The sequence below is a fragment of the Prionailurus bengalensis genome, chromosome A2, assembly GCF_016509475.1.
Source record: "Prionailurus bengalensis isolate Pbe53 chromosome A2, Fcat_Pben_1.1_paternal_pri, whole genome shotgun sequence".
Taxonomy (NCBI): domain Eukaryota; kingdom Metazoa; phylum Chordata; class Mammalia; order Carnivora; family Felidae; genus Prionailurus; species Prionailurus bengalensis.
The window spans coordinates 60,737,506-60,754,294 of NC_057348.1; the positions used below are offsets into that span (position 1 = coordinate 60,737,506).

Sequence of the window (16,789 nt, forward strand, 5' to 3'; positions counted from 1 at the left end):
GCCTGCTCTTGAGCTTCCACACCTGCCCTAACCTGCTGCAACGTTGCTTCCCAGCCCAGGACCCTGGCATCTCCCCCAGCCAGAGTCTGTGTGCAGAAAGTTCCAGAGGCCTCACCGCAGTCTCCCTGTCAGAGAGTGGAGTGGGGCCTGTGGAGGCGTGCTGCCTGGTCATCCTGGCGACCGAGAGCAAGGTGGGTAGAGGATGGGCCCTGGCACTCAGACCCGTCCCCACCAGGTCCCTAAGCCTCCTAGAGCTGGCCCAGGCCCCGCCCACAACCCAGGCCCCGCCCCAACCCCCAACCCAGACTCTGACCCTTCCCACACCCCAACCAGGCTCCTCCCAGATGCCCCCCACCCAGGCCCTGCCCACACCCTGACCCAGGCTTCTCCTACACTCCTCCGACCCCGGGGGCTCCTCACACACCCTGAGCAGGCTCTGCCCACACCCTGACCTAGACTCTTACCACGCTGCAACCTAGGGTCCGCCCACACCCTGATCCAGATTCCGCTCATACCCCTGTCTAGACCCCGCCCACACCCTGACCCAGGCTCCTCCCACGTGCCGGCCCAGGCCCCTCCCACAACCTGCCCAGGTCCTACCTACATCCATGACCCAGGCCCCTCCCACATCCCAATCCAGGCTTCTCCCACATGCCGGCCCACGCCCTTCCCACAACCTGCCCTGGTCCCTCCCACAACCTGCCTACACCCATGACCCAGGCCCCTCCCACATCCCAATCCAGGCTCCTCCCACATGCTGGCGCACTGCCCTGCTTAGGCTCCTGCCAGCTACACTGAGTCTGGTGCCTTCAGGCTGTGCTGCTTTTTTATTTCAGGGGCCTCACCCCTTTTTCTCTAAGACCGATGGGGGCAGTAGTCTCCCGTACCCCAAGCTGTGCCCTGAGAGGGGCGAGTGCGGGCTTGGGGCCCCCCAGCTGCCTCAGGGCTGGCAGCCTAGGAGAGCTCTTTAGTAGTCATCAGTTTAGTTTATGTCTGTAAGACTAGTGGGGACCGCGGTGCCGCGGGAGCCTCTGATCAGTGCCCTTCCTCAGCTCTGCCCGCCTTCCAGCCAGGCAGCTCTCAGGGGGCTGTGTCCCTGGCCTGTCCCCACTGCAGGTCCCTCTAGACACCACCCCGTGACCGGAGGCAGAACTGCCCCCGATGGGACCCACATGCCTGTGAAGCTGTGTGCTCTCCCCAAGCTCCGGGCAGCAGAGGGGACCTGGGCAGCCCCGGGCAGCAGATGGGGGCTGGCGGCTGACGCACCTGGCCCCTCGGGTCCAGAGAGCCTTCTGGACGTGGGCTGGTCCCCTTGGGGACCCGCTGAGAGGTGGGGGGCCCAGGGCCCGAGAAGCAGGTGCCTGGCAAGCCGCCCAGGAGGGTCCAGCTTTGTTGCAGGTCGCTGCTGAGGAGCTGTGCTCCCTGCTCGGGCAGGTCTTCCAGATTGTGTACACAGAGTCTACCATCGACTTTCTGGACCGAGCCATATTTGACGGGGCCTCGACACCCACCCACCACCTGTCTCTCCACAGCGGTACGTGGGCCTAGGTGAACAGCCATGCCGTCGGTCGTTGATCCGTGGCCTGACAAGGCAGCCAGGTCCCCCGCCTTGGCTAGCCTGGTGGCATCCTGCATGACTGGGGGCCAGGGAACGCTCTCTCAGCCAGTTGCTTCACTGACCTCTGAACAGAGGGCCAGGAGGGGCTCGGAGCACAGGGGGCTGGAGGGTGGGTATGGGGCAGGACCCCCAGGCCTTGCTGCTCTCGGGGTGAGGGCTTCTTCCAAGACCAAAGCTGCCTGGGTGGTGGGCACTTGGAAGCCACCACGTCCTCTGGTATCTGTGGAGCATTTTCAGGTGCGCTAGAACACGGGACGGGCTTCACCTGCACACGGCTGGCTCACTATATCTGTGTTTTGCACACCAAGGGTGTCCATTGGTTCCCACTGCCAGGGATGCCCCTTGCTTGTCCCACCCGCCCCTCTCAGAGCTCACCAGCTGCACACAATGGTGTCCGTGTTCCTCATGATCTGCATCACACGGACCTGAGGTCATCTGTCCAGTGTTTCCCGAGGAGCTGCTGTGCACCAGGCTCTGCCGGTGTGAGGGTCTTAGGCCCCCGGGGGCCGCCTCTGTCCTCGGCGAGTAGCTGTCCCCACATGGAGCTCCCTGGGTCCAGGCTGAGGGTCAGACCCACCTCTGATTGTGGCTTCTGCACCCCTGCCCCCCCCCCCCCCCGCCACCGCGGCCGTGAGATGTGGGGCAGGTCATCCGACCTCTGGGATTCAATTCCTCATCCAAAGGGGGCAACACAGCCTCGAGGACGCTGCTGGCGCCCCCAAGTTGCGTTTCCCTTATCCTTGGCCACTGGGGAGCACTCTTCAGGCGCCCGCTTGGTGCGTCCTCTGAGGCCAGAGCCTTGCACTCAGGCCCAGACCTGCAGCAGGTGGTGTGGCTCAGGACCCCCCAGGAGGGGCCCGCGTCTTCTGCCAGGTGCTGGGCCGCCAGTCTCCGTGCCCCCTCCCCATGTAACCGGCAGCCTCTTCCACACTCCCTGCAGATGACTCTTCCACCAAGGTGGACGTGAAGGAGCCGTATGAGACGGAAGTCAGCACGTTGTGAGTACCCCGCCCACTGCCCCTCGCTCCTGTCAGCTGCCTGGACTGCCATGCTGGGCGCCCCCTGGCCGTCATTGGACCCCCGTGGGGCGTGGCAGGGCAGAGGCGGGGAGCCGCATGCCCATGGCCCCTGTCCTTGCAGCTCCTTCCCCGAGTGCGCGCACGCAGGCGGCGTGTCGCCCTTGTCCTTCTGTATGCAGACGGCGCCCCACTCCAAGACGGTCAGTGAGAGCGAGCTGAGCGCCACTGCCACCGAGCTGCTGCAGGACTACATGCTCACGGTGCGCCTAAGGGAGCGGGGGGGGATGCGGGGAGCAGGGACAGGGGACCCTGCTGGTGACCTCGTGTGCTTCTCTGTGTGCCCGCACCCTTAGGGCGCGCTCATGGTCAGAGGAGGGCTGCCGGGTGGGCTCCTCGTGGGTGTTAGTCAGCGTTCCCCTCCCTGTAGGAGGACGGCAGCTGTGGGGCAGGGGGGAGGATCAGCAGCTGCGGGGGCGGGGGGGAGGACAGTGGCTGCGGGGGTGGACATTGGCTGCAGGGGGGGTGAAGGAGAGCAGCTGCAGAGGGGGAGAACCACGGCTCTGTGTGGGGGGGGGACAGAGGCTGCAGGGGGGAGGACCATGACTGTGGGGGAGGACAGCGGCTGCAGGGAGGAGGACCGCAGCTGAGTGTGGGAGGACAGAGGCTGCAGGGGGGAGGAATGCGGTCATGTGTGTGTGGGACGACCACAGCTATGTGTGGGGTAGGACCGCGGCTGTGTGGAGGAAGTCAGCCGTGTGTGGGGGGAGGATTGTGGGTGTGGGAGGGAGGATCACGGCTGTAGGGGGGAGGACTGCAGCTATGTGTGAGAGAGGACAGTGGCTGCTGTGGGGAGGAGCACAGCCGAGTGTGGGGTGACAGCGGCTACAGGGGAAGGACCGTGGCCGTGTGCTGGGGAGGATCGTGGCTGCGTGGGGGAGGATCGCAGCTGTGTGTGTGGATCACAGCCGTGTGTGTGGGAGGATGGCGACTGCAGGGGGGAGGACCATGGCCTTGTGTGTGGGAGGATCGCGGCCGAGTGTGGAGGGAAAGGGGCTGCGGGGTTTGTGGCGGTGCCGCTCATCCCCGCCCCCCTCCCCCGGCAGCTGCGCACCAAGCTGTCCTCGCAGGAGATCCAGCAGTTCGCGGCACTGCTGCACGAGTACCGGGATGGGGCCTCAGTGCATGAGTTCTGCATCAATCTGCGCCAGCTGTATGGGGACAGCCGCAAGTTCCTATTGCTGGGTGAGTCCCGCAGGGGTGCGGCTGGAGTGTGGGAGGCTCCATTGAGGATGGGCTCAGGGTGGGTCGGCCCGGAGGGCTCTTTCCGTTGACTGGCAGGACCTGCCCACGGGAGCCAGACTGAGGAAGCCGGGACTGTGTGCGCGGTCAGAGCAACTGCTGGGGGTGGGGGGGCTTCCTCCAAGAAGATGGCACTTGAGTGGGTTTTGGCGGGTGACTAGGAGTTCGCTGGGCGGAGAAGCGAAGGCACCACTTCCAGGAAGAGGGACCTGCCTTTGTTGAGACGGTGGCCCTGAGCTCAGGCGGTGGGTGGGTGACATGTGGCCCTACACGCCTACTATGCACACCCTGTGGGATGATGGCCTCGGCTGTGTCTTCTGAACCCTGAGCCCGGAGAAGGCAGCCGGTGATGTGGGCTCTGCCCCCCACTGTCCAGGGAGGGTGCACTTGTTCAGGCTGCCACCTGGCACATCCAGCCCGAGCTCTTGCCGACCCCCAGCCTCCCCGCCGGGGTCAGTTACCCGCACCCCTCGCCCCCCCGCCCCCATGTTCCTTTGTGTCTGGTCCTCGCACAGAGGAGTGGGTGGTGCCAGGGGAGGCCTGCCCACCCTCTCTCTTCTGCACTCAGAGGCCTGTGAGCAGCCGCAGCCAGAACCAGGCAGGGATGGGAAGCCAGCCACCTGCTGCAGAGCCAGGACCTGCCGGCGCTCCCCCTGCGTCTGTTGGGCCGGGGGGGCGGGGCTGGACGCGGGGCAGGAGCCTCAGGTGAACCCTGTGTCCACAGGTTTGCGGCCCTTTATCCCGGAGAAGGACAGCCAGCACTTCGAGAACTTTCTCGAGACCATCGGGGTGAAGGATGGCCGGGGCATCATCACCGACAGCTTTGGCAGGTACCGGCGGGCGCTGAGCTCCACCTCCACCTGCACCTGCCCTGGGAACAGGGCCACGGGCAGCTCGGACGACCAGTCTGCGCCCTCGGAAGGGGACGAGTGGGACCGCATGATTTCGGACATCAGCAACGACATCGAGGCTCTGGGCTGCAGCATGGACCGGGACTCGGCCTGACCCTCTACTGTGAAGGACGCGCCCTGGGGCGCCGGTGCACGGGCCTGTCCCTGGAGGGATCCTGGGGGTCCCTTCGGTTTTGCACACGACGTTCCTGTCGAAACCCTCAGAGACCTTCAAAGAAGTTTACTGCGATGTGAACGATTCATCCGTGGTCTTGGTGTGCTTGTGATCTGGTGGGTGGGGGGCTGGGGGCCTGGGGTGGCCGCCCTTTGGCTCTTGGGGCAGCAGGTGCTGGTGTGGCCCCTCACCTGAGTCCCTGGTTCCTTGGTCTCCCTGCTGTCACAGGTGGTCCCACCCCAAACCTGTCCCCCTTTCTCCACCCTGAGAGCCCAGGGTCCTGGTTTTCAGGGGGCCATCGGCACTGCGTCCTAGGTCTTTCTTGGCTGGGCCCCTCCTGTGCCCTTGGCACATGGGGAGGCAGCAGGGGTGACCCACCCTGGGGTCGGGGCCTGGAGATTGTAGTGCAGGAGGGTCAGGTGGAGAGCCCCTCCTCACCCAGGAGATGCCTCTGCCCGGGGAGACCCCTGGCAGCATGTGCAAGAAGCTCCAGGCTGAGCTGGGTGGGTGCTGGGTCCCCAAGGAGGGAGGAGAGGGCCCTCAGCTTCCAGGGAGGCAGGGGTCCCAGCAGCATGTTGGGATGCGAAGAGGGGTCTCATTCTTGGCTCTGGCCTGGGCTGTCTGGGAGCTGGTCGTGGGCCTGGGCAGGCAGAGCTAAGGGGACATCCAGTCGGGGCCAGCCTCTCCCCAGCCCACTATGGGTCTGAGTGGCCATAGCGGGGGTGGGGGAGGTGGCCACATGACAGGCCCTGGCCTAAGTGTCCTGTGTGGATGGCAGGAACGGCTCCCTCCCCTCTGCGGGCCCCGCTCCCATGTGGCCCCACTCAGCGGGTCCCTGGACTTTGGAGAAAATGTGGAGAGGCTGCATGGCCATTCTGGGCGCAGTGAGGGGCCAAGGACTTTGGGGACCCACTGCCCCAGCAAATGCCTTTCCGCAGCTGATCATCCAGAGCCCCTGGGTCTGGGGGTTCCTTCCCGAAACTCCCATCCCCAGGCCCACGCCTTTGTGACTGCCCACATTCTCTGGGCAGGTGAGGCACCCTGGACATAGATGGGCCTCCCCCCTGGGAGACGGGTGAGGACTCCCACCCTCCAGAGACACATGGGGACAGAGTCCCACTTGGGGGTGGACACAGGACCCCCATTCTGTGGGACATGTGGGAACAGAGCCCTGACCTCTGGGGACACAGGGAGAAGACACCCACCCTCTAGGGACACAAGGAAGCCACCACCTCTGGGACATGAGCAGGTAGGACCATCACCCTTTAGGAATACAGGGGATAGACCTCCATCTCTGGGTCACTGGGGGAGGACCCCCTCCCTCCGGGACACAGAAACAAAGCCCCACCTTCTAGGGACACGGCACCCTCATTCTCTGGGGATAAGGGATAGACCCCGTCCTCTGGGATGTGTAGGCAAAGATCCCTGTCCTCTGGGGACATGAGGGGAAGACCCCCACCTTCTGGGGTATGTGGGAACAGAGCCCTGCCCTCTGGGGACAAAGGGAGAGGACACCCACCCTCCAGGGGCACGGGGAGGCCACCATTTCTGGGACATGAGCGGGTGGGCACACCAGCCTTTACGAACACAGGGGACAGACCTCTACCCTGTAGGACTTGGGAGGGGAGACCCTCCCCTCTCCTGGGGCTCTGCATGGGTCCAGGAAGTGTCTCCCCTTCACAAATGCCATGTGGCCGCAGCCTGCCCGGGACTTTGGAGCAAGAGCAGAGGCTCTGAGGAGACACCCATTTATTGAGCAGCACAGCTGGGGGTGGGGATGGATCCGTGGCGGGCGGGTGGCGGTCGGCGGCTACATGGTGAGCTCCTGTGGGAAATGCAGAAAGACAGGGCAGGCTGGGGAGGTGCCCGGCAGGGCCAGCGACAGGGGTCTGGGAAGGGGCCAGCCGCTCACCATGATGGCATTGACGATGTCACTCTGGTTGTCCCTCAGGGCCCGCACGGCCCTGGCCCTCGACACGTTGGCCTGCGCCATCACCAGCTCGATGTCCCGGAGCTCCAGCCCTGCCTCGTCCACCTGGGCGGGGTGGGGGGAAGTGAGCAGGCAGGTTCTAGGGCTGCCCCCTCCCCGGGAAGAGCCCAGAGAGCCCCTGGCCCCCCTGTGTCCCTGGGCCTCACCTCCTCCTCCTCTTCCTCTTCCTCCTCCTCCTCACACTCGGGCCTCACTAGCGGCCCCGGCGTGGACTCGGGAACCAGGGCGGAAGGCTCCGTGGGCACTTTGAACTTCTCGGCGGCGGCTCTGTGCACCTGCTGGGACAGGTCCTCGATCTGCAGTAGGGGGCACGGCTGTCAGCCAGGCCCCCGCCCCGAGTCCCCGCCCCCACCCCGGGCCGGCCAGACCTTGGCTTCCCCGAAGACAACGTAGGTGTCCGAGGCCGGGCTCTTGAAGACGTCAGGCTTGGCGATGACAAAGAGGATGTTCTTGGACTTCTGGATGGTGATCCTGGTGACCCCCTGGATTTGCCGCAGGCCCAGCTTGGACATCGCCTGCGGGCACAGTGGGCTCAGACCCAGGCATCGGCTGGGGGGGGTCCCAGGCTGGGGTCGGGGGGCGGCACGCCGACGGGGGAAGGGGGGCTCTGCTGCCGACTCTGGGACCCTCTGTGGGCTTTGGGCCCACCCTGACCCGGGCGTACATGGGGCCCCAGCTGCGCACCGGTGTCTGGGACTGCGTTTACTCGACGGCTCGTCGGCCATTGGCTCTGAGGGGTCCCCTTAAGTGGCCGGCTCCCCCACCCACCTTTCGGGCCTTCTTCTCACTGCGACTCTGCTTGGCTTTGGCGACGGTCTCCTCGCTGCCACCGCTGGCCGGGGCCTGGGGAGGACAGGGTCTGAGCCCCTGACTGGGGGGTGCCCTTCCAGGGGTGCGCCCTCCCCCCTGGCCAGGCACCTGAGCCGGGCACTGTGCGCCCTGCGCTCCCGACAGTTCCTGCTCCTCTGGTTCTGCCGACGACTCCCCATGGCTGTCGGAGTGCTGGGCCGATCCCTGGCCGGATCCCGGGGCCCTGGGTGGCGAGTCTGGGGAGGGGGTAGGTGTGAAGAAGGCCTCTGCCTTCTGACTTGGCCCCATGGCCCGCCCACCCACCCACTCTGGTGCCCCGCTCAGGACTGCGCTCCTGCCGTGTCCTCCCCTGCCCCCCACTCACCTTCCTCCAGGCTGTCCTGGTCATCCTGCTGCTCGGCGGCTGGGAGCCCTCGAGGGCCAGGAGGCACTTGGCGGGGGGGCGAGAGCCTCCAGGCCTGGTCTTTGGCATGGGTGTCCCCCACAGGGGCCGTTTTGGGGCTGAGGAGGGGGGAGTGGGGCGGGAGGCCTACACGATGCCCGGCCCCTGGAGGCTTTGTGGTTCCTGAGAAGGCAGCTGCTGCCCGCTGGGCTCCTGCCCGTGGTGGCTGGAGGCCCAGAGAGCCCGAGGGCTCCTTGCCCTCCACTGAGTCTTCCCTGGGGCCCTGGCAAGGGCAGGGAGCAAGGAGTGCCTCTGTGGGGACACGGGGAGCAGAGGGCTCGGGGCCGAGGACCCTGTCCTGGGGCACGCTGGGCGGGCCTCTGGCAGGGCTCTCCAGGGACTGTGCTGGGGACAAGCTGGGGGCTCCTGGTGCCACCTGCGCCCACGTTCCACTTCCCGGTCCAGGCACGGGCTCCCGCTGCAGACAGGGTGCTGGTGCGTGTGGGGTAGGCTCTTTGGGGCAGCCCCTGCCTGGCCTGGGTGCGGACCTCAGTGGGGACTCAGCACGGGAGCCCGGCCCAGCCTCTGAGGTCACAGCAAGGGGAAACCCAAGCCCCTGGTTTGCTCTTTGGCCTACCTCAGGGTGAGCCGCAGGATGTGCCCTCCTAGCCCCCTGGGGTGCTGGCTCAAGGCCCCCAGCCCGGCAATTCTCACCCCCTAGGGCCTCCTTCGGGGCTGAGCAAGGCCCAGCTATGTGGCCAGTGCGCACACGGGCCCCGGGATGGGTTCTCTGCTCAGGTGCCAACAGGACCACCACTGCTTCCTCTCCAGCAGAGACAGGAGTGGGTGGGGCCATGGCCTCCCCGGCAGGCTCAGGGTGTTCTAGGGCCTCTCTGGCAGGTTCTGGAGGTTCTGGGGCTGCTACGATAGGCCGAGGGAGTTCCAGGACCTCCGTGGCAGGCTCAGAATGTTCCAGAGCCTCCGTGGCAGGCTCTGGGTGTTCCGGGGCCTCCGTGGCAGGCTCAGGGTGTTCCGGGGCCTCCGTGGCAGGCTCTTGGTGTTCCGGGGCCTCCGTGGCAGGCTCAGGGTGTTCCAGGGCCTCCTTGGCAGGCTCAGGGTGTTCCGGGGCCTCCGTGGCAGGCTCAGTGTGTTCCAGGGCCTCCTTGGCAGGCTCAGGGTGTTCCGGGGCCTCCGTGGCAGGCTCAGCGTGTTCCGGGGCCTCCGTGGCAGGCTCAGGGTGTTCCGGGGCCTCCGTGGCAGGCTCAGGGTGTTCCGGGGCCTCCTTGGCAGGCTCAGGGTGTTCTGGGGCCTCCGTGGCAGGCTCAGCGTGTTCCGGGGCCTCCGTGGCAGGCTCTGGGTGTTCCGGGGCCTCCTTGGCAGGCTCAGGGTGTTCCGGGGCCTCCGTGGCAGGCTCAGTGTGTTCCGGGGCCTCCGTGACAGGCTCTGGGTGTTCCGGGGCCTCCTTGGCAGGCTCAGGGTGTTCCGGGGCCTCCGTGGCAGGCTCAGGGTGTTCCGGGGCCTCTGTAGCAGGCTCTGGGTGTTTCGGGGCCTCCTTGGCAGGCTCAGGGTGTTCCGATGCCTCCGTGGCAGGCTCTGGGTGTTTCGGGGCCTCCTTGGCAGGCTCAGGGTGTTCTGGGGCCTCTGTGTCAGGCTCAGGGTGTTCCGGGGCCTCCGTGACAGGCTCTGGGTGTTCCGGGGCCTCCGTGGCAGGCTCAGTGTGTTCCGGGGCCTCCGTGGCAGGCTCAGGGTGTTCCGGGGCCTCTGTAGCAGGCTCTGGGTGTTTCGGGGCCTCCTTGGCAGGCTCGGGGTGTTCCGATGCCTCCGTGGCAGGCTCTGGGTGTTTCGGGGCCTCCTTGGCAGGCTCAGGGTGTTCTGGGGCCTCTGTGTCAGGCTCAGTGTGTTCCGGGGCCTCCGTGGCAGGCTCAGGCTGTTCTGGGGCCTCCGTGCCAGACTCAGGCTGTTCCGGGGCCTCCGTGGCAAGCTCAGGCTGTTCCCGGGTCTCAGTTGCAGCCTCAGGGCATTCTGTGGTCTCTGTGGTAGGCTCAGAATGTTCCAGGGCCTCTGTGGTAGGCTCTGGGTATTCTGGGGCCTCCGTGGCAGGCCCAGGATGGTCCGGGGTCTCTGGGATGGACTCAGGGTGTTCTGGGGCCTCTGTGGTAGTCTTGGGGTGCTCCAGAGCCTCCATAGCAGGCTCTGAGTGTTCTGGGGCCTCCCTGGCAGGCTCTGGGTGTTCTGGGGCCTCCCTGGCAGGCTCTGGGTGTTCTGGGGCCTCCGTGGCAGGCTCTGGGTGTTCCGGGGCCTCCGTGGCAGGCTCTGGGTGTTCCGGGGCCTCCGTGGCACGCTCAGACTGTTCCTGGGTCTCAGTTGCAGCCTCAGGGCATTCTGTGGTCTCCGTGGCAGGCTCAGAATGTTCTAGGGCCTCTGTGGCAGGCCCAGGATGTTCCGGGGTCTCTGGGATGGACTCAGGGTGTTCTGGGGCCTCTGTGGTAGTCTTGGGGTGTTCCAGGGCCTCCATAGCAGGTTCAGGAAGTTCTAGAGCCTCTGTGGCAGGCTCAGAATGTTCCAGGGCCTCGGTGACAGGCTCAGAGTGTTCTGGGGTCTTGGTGACAGGCCCAGGATGTTCCAGGGCCTCTGTGACAGCCTCAGGGTATTCTGGGGCCTCCATGGCAGGCCCAGGGTGTTCCAGGATCTCTGTGACAGGCTCAGAATGTTCCAGGGGATCTGTGACAGGCTCAGAGTGGTCTGGGCTCTCGGTGACAGGCCCAGCATGTTCTGGGGCCTCTGTGACAGGCTCAGGGTGTTCTGGAGCCTCTGTGACAGGCTCAGAGTGTTCTGGGGCTTCTGTGGCAAGCTCAGAGCGTTCTGGGGCCTCTATGACAGGCTCAGAATGTTCCAGAGCCTCTGTGACAGGCTCAGAGTGTTCTGGGGTCTCGGTGATGGGCCCAGGATGTCCCGGAGCCTCTGTGACAGACTCAGGGTGTCCTGGGGTCTCGGTGACAGGCCCAGGATGTTCTGGGGCCTCTGTGACAGACTCAGGGTGTCCTGGGGTCTCCGTGACAGACCCAGGATGTTCTGGGGCTTCTGTGGCAGGCCCAGGATGTTCTGGGGACTCTTTGGCAGGCCCAGGATGTTCTGGGGTCTCCATGGTAGGCTCAGGGTGTTCTGGGGCCTCTGGGACAGACTCAGGGTGTCCTGGGGTCTCAGTGACAGACTCAGGGTGTTCTGGGGTCTCCATGACAGATCCAGGATGTTCTGGGGCCTCTGGGACAGGCTCAGGGTGTTCTGGGGCCTCTGGGACAGGCTCAGGGTGTTCTGGGGTCTCAGTGACAGACTCAGGGTGTTCTGGGGTCTCCATGGCAGACCCAGGATGTTCCGGGGCCTCTGTGACAGCCTCAGGGTGTTCTGGGATCTCCGTGACAGAACCAGGCTGTTCTGGGGTCTCTGTGGCAGGCTCAGGGTGTTCTGGGGTCTCAGTAACAGACTCAGGGTGTTCTGAGGTCTCCGTGGCAGACCCAGGATGTTCTGGGGCCTCTGTGGCAGGCTCAGAGTGTCCTGGGGCCTCTGTGACAGACTCAGGGTGTTCTGAGGTCTCAGTGACAGACTCAGGGTGTTCTGGGGTCTCCATGACAAACCCAGGATGTTCTGGGGCTTCTGTGGCAAGCCCAGGATGTTCTGGGGTCTCCATGGCAGGCTCAGGGTGTTCTGGGGCCTCTGGGACAGACTCAGGGTGTCCCGGGGTCTCAGTGACAGGCTCAGGGTGTTCTGGGGCCTCTCGGACAGGCTCAGGGTGTTCTGGGGCCTCTGTGGTAGTCTTGGGGTGCTCCAGGGCTTCCGTGGCAACCTTGAGGCATTCTGGGGTCTTCGTGGCAGGCTGTGGGGGTTGTGTAGCCTCCGTGGCAGACTTGGGGGTGCCTGCAGTTCCCCTTGAGGCCCAGAGTGTACCAGTGTCTGCAGCTGGCTCCACGCCTTCCAGCTGGGCTTGGTTCCAGGCCGAAGGCTCCGGGTCTCCAGCGTGTCTTGTGTCCCTCTCCTCAGGTGCCGGCCTCAGTTCCAAGGTTGTTTGTCCTTCCTGCTGGGCTGCGGTGACCACAGGCTTGATCCTTGGGGTGTGTACGTGCAGCTTCTGAAGCCTGGCCGCAGCGGCAGGCCCCCGGCCCAAGGGGAGGCCTGTGTCCTGTGGGGGCCGGGCTGGGGCCACAGAGTCAGGGTCCTGGCCTGCTTCTTGCTTCAGGGTCTGCGGAGAGTCTGGGCTTGGTGTGAGGTCCCCCTCTTCCAGGGCAGTGCAAGGGGCCAGGCCTACGGCAGCGCCGTCCTCCAACTGCAGGGGCTGAAGTGTGTCTGTGGCAACAGGCGCTGGGCCCAGGACGGAGCCCGCCTCCTCCCCCCAGGCCTGCAAGGTCACCCAGGGGCGGCCTGGGGCTTCCTGCAGGGCAGGAGCAGGGACCGCCCCTGTCTCCTGGGCACCCGGTTCGTGGCCCTCCATGGCCCGGCCAGCCTCTCCCTCAGAGATCCCAGGAGCGGGCGGCCCCCCAGGGCCGTCCTGGAGCAGGGCGGTGGGCTGCGCATGGGGCTCCCCGCTGTACAGCCTCTCGTCGTCTGCCCCCGCGTAGGAGGCAGAGTCGGGGTCAGACGAGGCCGCTGAGGTGTCGTCCCGGAAGGCGAAGGCCTCGTCCATGCCCTCGGTGATGGAGAGGTCGGACAGTGACTGCAGGGAGGAGGCGAACGTGCTGTCGTCCTCACCCTCCCCGGCTGGGTCCCCTGCAGAGTCCCGGCCGTCCTCCTCTTCCTCCTCCTCCTCTTCCTCCTCCTCTTCCTCCTCCTCAGGGGCCCTCGGCGTCACCTCCACGGCCTCCACCTGGAAGAGGAGGCTGCCCCGGAAAGGCAGGAGGGAGGCGGGGATCATTGGGTCGTTGGCCAGGAAGTCCAGCTCGAAGAAGTGACCATCCTGGCCCCAGGAAGAGCTGCTGTCTGCCGAGATGCTGGACTCCGGGGATGGGGGCCCTGGGGGCCCGGCAGGGGACGGCTCCTGCTCGTCCGCCACAGACCCCGGCGGGGAGAAGCCCCAGCCTGAGGGGACGTCCAGCCCTTCGGCCGGGACCAGCAGGCTCAGGGAACAGGACGGGGACGAGGCCCAGCTGTCGCCGTCCGCTGTGATGTAAGAGCCCGAGGGCGAGGCTGGCGGCGAGTCCCCCAGCTCAGCCTGGGTGTCCCGGGCGTCCCTGCGGGGCCCCGCGCCGAGGAGCAGGGCACAGGTGGTCTCGGTGGGGGTGGAGGGAGGCGTGAAGTAGGAGTCGGGGTCTGGGGCAGGGCAAGGCACAGGAGGGTCACCCTGAGAACACAACTCGGAGGGTGGGTTCAGGCTGGGATGCCCACCTTCCCGGTCCCTGAGCTCTGGCAGAGCTGCCCTGGGTGGCGGGGGCACCCGGCGGGTCTCCTCGCCCATCACGATCCGGGGCTCCAGGGTGGCCGGAGGGGGACCCCCGGCAGGCCGGGCTTCGGGTGGCCCAGGGCTGGGGCTGCCTTCTGCGGGGACCGCCCAGGCCGAGGGGGTGCCGCGCGGCCCCGCATCCCAGCTGGCTCCCTCCGGCGGGGGCCGGGCACCCGGCTTGCTGGGTAGGAACTCGAGGGCCAGGCCGCCAGGACCCGGGCTCAGGGCACAGTGCTCCAGCCGGTCCCCTCTAGGGGTGGAGGCCGAGGCCACATCACAGGATGACTCTGTGGGAAGAGAAGGGCGTGAGGAGGGTACAGGGTGTGGAGTGCAGGGCAGGCGGGAGAGTGACCTGGGGCCGCACCATCTGGCGTGGGGTGTGGGGCACAGCGCAGCAGCGACGGGGGGATGGGGAGTGGCAGGAGGTCAGCCGAACACACTAATGGGCTTCTCTCTGAGGCTCCGCAGGGGTGAGGCTGGTACCCGTCTCCTTGGGTGCTGGCTGGCTGGCCCCCTGCCCTCAGTCTGTGACCTCTCGTGACCTCTAGGGAGAGGCCTCCGCATTCAACTGCCCTGGGACAATGAAGGCCTCACAGCTCCTGTGACGCGGGGGCCCGGGCCCTCTTCCTCATCCCTCTCCTCGCTGCCCCGTGGGCACCTGAGGCCAGCCTGCCTGCTTGTAGCCGGCCCCGCCCCGTACCTGCTCCCAGAGCTGACGGGACAGGCCCTGGGCTGGAGCACACGGTGGAGGCAGCGCCGCAGTGGGGACGGGCCCTGGGGGGTCACGGGGGGCTGGAAGGGCTCCCCCCCCCGCCCAGGAACACACGAGTGGGTCCCCTGGTGGTGTTAGGGAGGCTGCCTCTGGGGGTCCTGCTCTATGACGCTCACCTGCGATCACCCCCCAAGTACCTCTGTGCCCTGGCTTTCTGTCTGCAAAGTAGAGTAACTGCCAGGACTAGAGAGGAAACTTTCACGAAGGGGCAGCCCCCTCCCGGGCCTACCCGTGGGCCTGCAGCCGTGGCTGAGCCCGGGGCCCTTGGGCCACACCACTGGGATTCTCAGGTGGGGGGGGACCCTGAGAAGCGGGTCCATGAGCTGGCTGCAGTGTGACAGACACCCAGGGCCTGGAGGTGGGTGTGGTGGGTGGGGTCGGGTGGAGTCGGGGCTCTTGGCACCGAGCCAGTGTGGTGCCCTTACCAACCCGCACTGGGGCAGGGAGAGGGCAGAGCTGGGCCAAGGGGGGAGGGGAAGGGAAGCCAAAGGTCAAAGGTTTTTGTAACCATCAAGGTCATCAAGCGGCCTGAGCAGAGCCAGCCTGAGACCCTGGGTCTGGGGAGTCCTAGCCTCCATCCACTTTACGGGACCCCAGAAGGAGACCGGGCCCCTGGGCCCAGGACTGGTCACATTGCTGGGTGACTTCTATCCACAGCAAGGTGCCCATGGCCCTCCAGGACCCACACATGGCTGACCTCCGGCTGGTCACCCTGGCTGGTCCTCCCAGACCCAGGCAGACCCCCTCAGCCTCCACCAGCAGTGCTGGCCCGGCCTCTCCGAGGATGTGGGCCTGCGCCCTGGCCCTAGTTCCCCAGACTCTGCTCCCCCAGGGCACCCCGGCTCACAGCGGCCCCTCTGCCTTCCCCAGGCTCCAGCTCCAGTCCTGCTCCGCAGACCCAGGCCCAACCAGTCACCGGCGCTGGGGCGGCCTTCAGGCATCTGAGGGTTCAGCTGAGACCTGAGCCGCCCAGGACTGCCTGACCCTGGGGTCCTCGAAGACAATGGGGCGGCGGCCCAGAGGGCGGGCGGTGGGCCCGCGAGCCCCAGAGCTGGGGGATGATCCCCACGAGGCCCCTCGAGTCTCTTCTGGCTCCTGGAGGACACCGGGGTTCCCCCCTCCCCCCGCCCTTCCCCGCAGTCCTGAGTTGGGACTTGCGGGGCATTGGGTGGCGGCGGGGGGGGGGGGGGGGTGTCAGGATTCAGGTGCTCGAAAGGGCAGGACGCCAAAAGGACCGGGAGGGGACGGGGAGGGGGCTGGCTAGAGAAGGGCGGAGAGGGACAGGCGGGGAGAGGCGGAGGGCGGCCGAGACGCACGCAGGAGCGAGACCTCACCTGTGCGGGGCCCGGGCCCGCCCGCCTCCGGCAGCAGCAACTCGGCGCGGGCAGCTTCCCCGGGCATGGCCTGACCGCGCGCCCTTCCCTCCGTGCCCGGTCTGTCCGTGTGTCCGTCAGGCCGAGCCTGCGCGGCCACCGCCCCTCGGCCGGGGGGTGGGGGTCAGCGGATGATGTCAGAGGCGCCCCGCCCGCTGGCGCCCCGAGTGAGCGTGCGCGTGCGCTCCGAGCACTGCGGAGGGCCGTGCTGGGGGGAGGCGCCCGGGTGGGGGTGCAGCCTCCCTCCCTTCCCCGACCCAGGCTGCGCCCTCCTTCCGCGCCGCGCGGCCCCGCCTTTCCCGCAGCATCTCCGTCTTTAACGGGAGGAGCCCGACCCCATGGAGCATCACCCCTAAGCCGGGAACTGGCAGGGGCGGGGGCGGGGGCGGGACGGTAGCCAGAACTCGGGCTGCGGGGGGCCTGGGCGCTCTGGGGGAGGCGGCGGCGCAGTCCTGGTGCCCGGCCTCCTGCGCCCCCCACCCCTTGCCTCCATCCCGGAGGTGAGCTGGAACCGCAGCTCCACGCTGATTGGCTGGTCCTCGCCGTCGGTCTCCGTGGCAACCGCCTCCCGGCTCCATGGAAACCGGAGGGCAGGGAAACCGGTGGGAGCGCCGCGGGGCGGGCGGCCCCGGGGGAGGGGGAGCCGCGGCCAACCCCAGTTCCCGCCCCGGTCTCCGTGCCCCCCCCGCCGCTGGGCTCTCGGGGCGGAGGAAGAGGAGACACGCCTTCCTCGCCCCGGAGGCCGCCCGGGCCACACCCCAGGGGCGACAGCGCTCTCGAGCCTCCCTGATCTGTGCCCTCACTCCCACCCAGGCCCTCCCGCGCTCGCACCCGCCCAGTGCCAGGCTCCGGCCCGGGGACACAGATGACCATTGTCACCACCCCTGAGCTGGGTGCAGGCAGGGAATCAGAGCAGCAGTTGTCGCGGGTGGGGGTGGGGGGAGTGTCCCCCACCTTGTCTGCTGCTGGCGCGACCCCAGACGCAGCGTGGGGCTGGCTCTCTGCGTCCTGCACCCTGTCACCTGCTGGCAAT

The 16,789-nt window shown here is 67.0% G+C and overlaps 2 protein-coding genes across 10 annotated transcripts in view; one reads left to right on the forward strand and one right to left on the reverse strand.

The window, feature by feature from the left end:
- The window catches only part of CCM2 (CCM2 scaffold protein), a 42,218-nt gene extending 37,129 nt beyond the window's left edge, over positions 1 to 5,089 (forward strand). For 5 of the 6 annotated variants that reach the window (XM_043588393.1, XM_043588399.1, XM_043588396.1 and 2 more), the window contains 6 exons: positions 55 to 191; positions 1,399 to 1,534; positions 2,559 to 2,616; positions 2,759 to 2,897; positions 3,741 to 3,879; positions 4,661 to 5,089. In XM_043588393.1, the coding sequence (XP_043444328.1) occupies positions 55 to 191; positions 1,399 to 1,534; positions 2,559 to 2,616; positions 2,759 to 2,897; positions 3,741 to 3,879; positions 4,661 to 4,941 (890 nt within the window). In that variant the 3' untranslated portion in view covers positions 4,942 to 5,089. The remainder of the gene's footprint in view (positions 1 to 54; positions 192 to 1,398; positions 1,535 to 2,558; positions 2,617 to 2,758; positions 2,898 to 3,740; positions 3,880 to 4,660) is intronic. The other variant, XM_043588395.1, reaches the window with a different exon arrangement.
- A 1,644-nt stretch (positions 5,090 to 6,733) lies between these two features.
- Positions 6,734 to 15,971, reverse strand: NACAD (NAC alpha domain containing). Of its 4 annotated transcripts, none has more exons than XM_043588392.1 (9): positions 15,718 to 15,971; positions 11,563 to 13,898; positions 8,166 to 10,122; positions 7,910 to 8,037; positions 7,760 to 7,834; positions 7,360 to 7,506; positions 7,138 to 7,287; positions 6,914 to 7,036; positions 6,734 to 6,826 (listed from the first exon to the last, which is right to left on the reverse strand). In XM_043588392.1, exons 1-9 carry the CDS (start codon positions 15,782 to 15,784, stop codon positions 6,812 to 6,814), a joined length of 4,998 nt encoding a protein of 1,665 aa, XP_043444327.1. In that variant the 5' UTR covers positions 15,785 to 15,971; the 3' UTR covers positions 6,734 to 6,811. The 4 variants fall into 4 exon arrangements, with proteins under 4 accessions (XP_043444327.1, XP_043444326.1, XP_043444325.1 ...); XM_043588391.1 differs by having other exon boundaries at positions 8,166 to 11,562; positions 11,713 to 13,898; positions 15,718 to 15,969; XM_043588390.1 differs by having other exon boundaries at positions 8,166 to 11,442; positions 11,473 to 13,898; positions 15,718 to 15,969.
- Between the last annotated feature and the right edge of the window lie 818 nt (positions 15,972 to 16,789).